The sequence below is a fragment of the Salvia hispanica genome, chromosome 2 (assembly GCF_023119035.1).
Source record: "Salvia hispanica cultivar TCC Black 2014 chromosome 2, UniMelb_Shisp_WGS_1.0, whole genome shotgun sequence".
In the NCBI taxonomy this organism is placed as follows: domain Eukaryota; kingdom Viridiplantae; phylum Streptophyta; class Magnoliopsida; order Lamiales; family Lamiaceae; genus Salvia; species Salvia hispanica.
The window spans coordinates 38,785,755-38,791,779 of NC_062966.1; the positions used below are offsets into that span (position 1 = coordinate 38,785,755).

The 6,025-nt window shown below is 40.5% G+C and overlaps 1 protein-coding gene across 1 annotated transcript; it reads right to left on the minus strand.

Annotated features, from left to right (window-relative positions):
* Positions 1-1,689: 1,689 nt before the first annotated feature.
* Positions 1,690-2,610, minus strand: LOC125206989 (protein DEEPER ROOTING 1-like). Its single transcript, XM_048106197.1, has 3 exons — positions 2,605-2,610; positions 2,459-2,522; positions 1,690-1,931 (listed from the first exon to the last, which is right to left on the minus strand). The coding sequence occupies exons 1-3, from the start codon at positions 2,608-2,610 to the stop codon at positions 1,690-1,692; spliced, it is 312 nt and encodes a 103-aa protein (XP_047962154.1).
* Between the last annotated feature and the right edge of the window lie 3,415 nt (positions 2,611-6,025).

Below are 6,025 nucleotides of genomic sequence, written 5' to 3' on the forward strand. Positions count from 1 at the left end.
CAATCACTTGAACACTGGAAACATCACCTGTAATCACCATGTTTTCTCCCTCCACGTCCGTCTCTGCTTCAGGATCTGACAGCGGGGTTTCATCCTCTTCATCTGCTCCTATCAGAGCGTAAAATTTCTTGCTGCAGACATGTTCCTGAGAGTACTTTTCTGGGCAATAATAGCACAACCCCTGTCGGGCGCGCTCACTCCGTTCCGCTGCAGAGACGCGGACCACCGGAATGTTCGAACGTTCTGGGCATCCGGTGTTGAACGCTGAAACCCAGCCGTCGGCAAGGCTGATGACTGCTGTTGTCGGGGTCGGGCCTCCTTTTCTGACCAATGTTGCCGTTGGCGCAGTTTATGGAGGGACGATAGCTTATGGCACGCAGCTGATCGTTGAGCAAGGGCGAAGGTCTCAGCCAGAGACGATGGTCGCTTGGTGAGGAGTTCGTGTTTCATCAGGTCCTGAAGACCCGCGACGAAGAGCTAAATCAGTGTCTCCTCGCCCACGTCTGATGCCTTCTGCATGATATCCTCAAAGGCAGACTGATACGCCTCAACAGTGGATGTCTGTTTCAGCCCCGCGAGAGAGCCCACATGGTCGACGTAGAGATCCGGGTCAAAGCGGTGTTTAATCGCCATTAGAAACTGATCCCAAGATTTGTTCTTGCAGTTATCTTCCCAGTAAGTCAGCCAACTGGAGGCCGGGTGATCAAACAGATACGCCGACAAGTAGATGCGATCCTGCAGTGGGGTGAAGTGGTGATTGAAGTAGCGTTGTATCTTACGGATCCAATCAGCGGCGTTATCTCAGTTGAAGCGAGGAGCTTCAGGTTCGACCCGAGGTAGGGGTTCAGTCTCCGCGCCCGTTGGTGGCTGGGTGAGTGACGGAGGCAATTTCCAACCCCTAGTGGCAGACGACGCGGTGGCTGCGTCAGGGAGGCGAGGCTTCAGACTCGCGTCGATGAGGATAGAGAGACTCTCCTCGATCTTGCGATTCGTTGCTTCCTGCCGGCGAGAGAAAGCCTCGAGGTCGAACTGATTCGACATCAGTTTCTTATCCTGGCTGGCGTAGCGGATTTTCATGTCGATCAGCATCTGGGTAAGTTCTTCGTTGGAGTAGGGGGTCGGTGGTGGAACGTTGTTGGTGTCGGTTGAACCCGAACCGGAAGCCATGGTAGGATAGTGTATGGGTGAGAAGGATAGTGTATGGGTGATGGGAGAAGAGGACTCAATGTAAAGCACCAATTGATAGGTTTGAGTAACCTATCGGTGGAACAGAGAACCTGTTTTGCAAATGAAAAAAGAGAAGGCGGCGGAAATAAGAACAAGGGTTTCGAGAATAAGCTTTTTATTTCTTCTTCTCGATGTTTTGACTCTCTAATGAACTCTATTATATAGAGTTCGGACCCTGCTTGATTCGACTTACGATTCGGGAAAGAATCAAGAAGAAAACCCGAAAAGATTTAATAATAAAAATAAAAGATCTACCCTAGTGCAATCTTCGAAAAAAAGGAAAGCAAATAAAAATACAATAAGGTCTTAGATATGAAATCTTTGAATTTAGCAGGTCTCGGTGCCTCTCTTCTTGGTCTGACCTTCTGGGCTTGGGCTGGTTCTTTCCTCCTTCCTTCTCGTCCTCTCGATGTTCTTCCCTCATGCACGTCTGCATGGCGCCCCTGGGTCGTTGGGTCCCTATCAATCAGCCGGCTGCTCCTCAGCAGATGACTTTCGCGTTAGGAGCTTCTTTAGCTCCTTTTGCAGCTTCCATACTTCCTCAACTGTGAATTCTGAGAGATCAGGAGATGAGCATTGCTCCTCCGCTGCTTGGATTTCTTCCTTGCTGTCTGTTCGGGCTGTGTTTCCAAAAGTCCAGATGGTGAGTAGGCCGTGGGGCCAGTCGCTGAACTCTTCCTTTGGTGGCTCTTTTTTTTTTTGATCTGCAAAGATGATTGGTGTTAGGTTTGGTTTATTTTAAAGGACTCATTTTCAATATTGTTGCGTAATGTTGCGTCTCTTAATTTGATAGTAAATACTAGTTTTTCAATATGATATGTCTCACATTTGAATAAAAATTGGATCTTAAAACAGTGGATTATCTAGTTTTGCTATACGACATGTCACACATGAATAAAAAATGAATCTTCAAAGAGTGAATGATCTACTTAATATGATATGTCACACATATGAATAAAAATTGGATCTTGAATGAGTGAATGATCTACTTTTGCAATATGACAATATGATATGTCTCATATTTAAAATTGGTTTTTGAAAAAAAGTAGAAATCTACTTCTGTAATATGATATGTCTCACACTTGAATAAAATTGGATCTTGAAAGAATGAATATGTGTCACATTTAAAAAAAAATTGGATCTTGAAAGAATGAATTATTTACTTTTGCAATATGATGCGTCAAACTTTTGATTAAAATTGGATCTTGAAAGAGTTAAAAAAAGCACTTACTTGTAATAGGAACAGAATTAGGTCTCTTATCTCCATTGAACTTGCTCTGCATCCAGTTGCAGAACTGCACAAAAACAACACATTTTGTAACATAAGAAATGAAAAATATTGAATAAAATATATACTTAAATTGATAAATCTTTCACCTTCATTGTGCAAGAATTACTCTTAAGAGATGGTGGGGTGTAAAGATTTCGGTGAAGAAAAAGAAAGTCTTGAAGAAGCATATCCTAGAAGCCAATAAAATTTGAACTTTAACAACAATTATAGATTATATTAGTGGGATGAACTGCTTTTTCTATTGGTGCAAATTCCAAAATATATGTATATATACAATGTGGTCCATGAGATGCATGACTAACAATATGAGCAAATGATTATTAGTCTTGATCATCTTGCACGCCAAAACCGGATGCATCATCGGCCAATCGAAGATGCTCGCGTACGAGGCAGATGTCGGGCACTGGACGATGCATGAGTATTACCACTGGACGATGCACGAGTTGCCTCAGCCGTAATACTCAGCATCGTCCAGCGTCCGACATCTGCTCGTACGCAAGCATCTTCGATAGCCGATGATGCAGCTGATGGCGTAATTTACGACCCTTCCCAACCCTTTTATAAACCCTCTTGGAATTGGAAACCCTCAGCAGAGTAGTGAAGGCGTAGATGGAGTAATTGATTGCACCTTTATTCTCAAACTTTCTTAAGTTTGCAAAATGATACTAACTCTCTCATATTTATAGGCATTCCTAACCCATTCTAGAATTCTTTACTTAATTCTTTTATATTTTAAATATCTAGACTTTTCTATATAAAAATCTGACATACTTGGATTTTGCTTGGTTTTAGAGAGTAATCTTGCATGGTTTTGATCAAATTTCGTCTATTATCGGGTATGATTATGATTACTTCTCTATTATTTTGGTATTTGACCATTTTGTGAAGAATGTGTATAAATATGTGCAAAACAAGTGGATGTGCAATAGCCTTAGTTCGAGGTAGTTTTTCTGGAGATTTCGAAGTCCAATCAGCCCTTATTTCATACCATTCTCTTCGTCTTCGAAAGGGCTACACGTGGGTATCTTGCACGCCTCAATCGGAGTCCCGTAGAAGAAGTTATGGCCATTAGACGAACACTGCCCAGTCCAGTGAAAACGCCCGACTTAGGGAAGAAAATGCCCGGTTCGAGAAGAAACGCCCGGGGATAGACTGAACGCCCGGTTTGAGAAGAAAATGCCCGGGCACGGCGCCCGGGCGGGTGTTTTGCTTTATATATATGTGCAGCACCTAGGGTTCACGGATTTTTCATGCCGATCCGCCTCCTACACCATTCTTCCGCCTCCAAACATCCATATACACCAATTTTCTCCAAGAGCAAGAAGAGGGCGATTGAGAAGAGTTCAACCATCAAGACGAAGGATTCTCAACCCCCAATTCATCTCTGGGATATTTAATATCAATTTACTTGTGTTTTCCATGTTTTCTACCGATGATTTTGTTGAATTCTTGTTAAACATGAGTAGCTAGATACATTTGTGGAGCTTTGGGTGAAGACTACTTTGAATATGTTTTGATTTAATTGAATTGAACCTTCGCCTAGCTCTTGTGGTTATTTTGCTTGTTCTTGTGCTTTTATTGTTCTTTTGTTTGGCCAACTTTAGAACCATGTCCGTTTAACTAGATTAATCGAGAGATAGCTAGTTTTATATGGTAAAAGGAATGAGTACAACACATGGTTTATCTACACTCGAGAGAGGGGACCCTATGTGAGGGCTTGAGTCTTAGGAGCTTAAGGAATTAGAATCTAATCTATTGGAAGGAGACTTTGATAGTTAGAATCTAATCAACTGGGTAGGTGCACTCGAGAGAGGGCTTATACTATGGTAGCGACTTTCCTAATAATTCTAGAGACACAAATAGGTGAATCGATCTTTTAATGTTATGCTTGGCTCATGTAGTTATTTTGTCATTCCCGCGCCTTTACATTCATTGGATTAGCTACCCGTTTGAATGCATCTTTACATTGTTACAATATACGAGAGTTGATTAACAAATGTGTGATTTGGGAGTGAACAACACCTTAATCAATATCATCCGAGAGGAGTGAGGTTTTGTGTGAGGATATAAATCTTAGGAGCCTTTTGGAGTTGTGTGCTTACACTATAAGGAGACTTTGGGCCTAGCATGCAACCTACAAGTCATGTGCATTCGAGAGAAGGCATGATCTTACCTTCGTGATAGCTTAGTAACTCTTGAGACCCCAGTCGGCATAGCTCGAAGATTGATTTAGAGGTTTAGTGAGATTAATCAAGACTATAACATTGTAGTTAGATCCCAAGGCTCTACTCTTTCTTCACTTTCTCTTCAATTCACCCATCTTCAGTTTATTTACTTTGTTTCGATTCATTGTTCTTAGGATTTAGATACAAAAACCCAATCTTCGGTTGTGTAAATAGCGAATGATCTTGATTCGAGGTACTTAAGCCCTTAATTAGTCTCTATGGATACGATACTCTTGACTTGCCTATACTACGATAGCCCCGTACACTTGCGGGTATTTCTCATGTTAAAATAATCGAGTCAAGTTTTTGGCGCCGTTGCCGGGGACTAATTAAGTTCTAAGCTTGATATCTTGAAGATTTTGAATTTGCTAGTTTAGACATTATTTACTTGTTTTTATTTTATTTAAATTTTGTTCTCTAATCCGAGCTTAATTTGTGTTTGTGTTCTTTGTGGATAGGAGTACACACGCATTGTTTTCGGAGGACCATTAGAGTCGCTCGCTCCCGAGATCGAGTGGTTCTTGTAGACAAAGCTTGGAGACGTCGAGCTAACGACGTTAAATAAAAGCGCTTGTTGGGAGGCAACCCAACCAGGTTTTTTATCTATGTTTTCGTTTGTTTTTTTAACCCCTCAAAATTCACAACTTTTCTCTGAACTTATTCTTCGCTTTGTTCGGAATAAGTTTGGGGGATTAGGTTGTTGTGGATTTTGAGTAGTTCATTTTGCTTATGGTTTTTGGTTTGATGTTTTAGTTGATTAATTGTTTTGTGACTAAATGCTTTGAGTTGGAATTGAATTTGAACTTGTTTGAATTTTGGTTTATTGGGGTAAAGACTAGTTGTTAATGATAAAACATCATCCATCTTTTAAGCTATCATGGTCTTTGACTTAAGAGTTTGAGTAATAGGTGCATAAGTAACGAATTGTTTGTTTGCCTTGATTCATGCTATTACCCGAGTGAGATTTGAGCCAAACATTCATTTCAGTGTGATTTTATCATTTACTTGATGTTGTTTCTAGAACTTGCTTCAGATCATATTAAGTCTATATAGTGAATGTGAGTTTAGGAGATTCTAGTTTTTTTAAATAAGTCTAACTAGAATATTATTTTTCGAGCTATATCCCCTTATCTTTTGCATCACGATTTTCCTTTTTTGTTAGATTCTAGTTAGTTTTTTTAATAAGATTCTAAATTCTGTTTAATTAGTTAATTATCCAAATAAGAAAATACTATAATCAACTAAACAAGGAAATTTATGATCCGAAAAATCAGGGGTTACG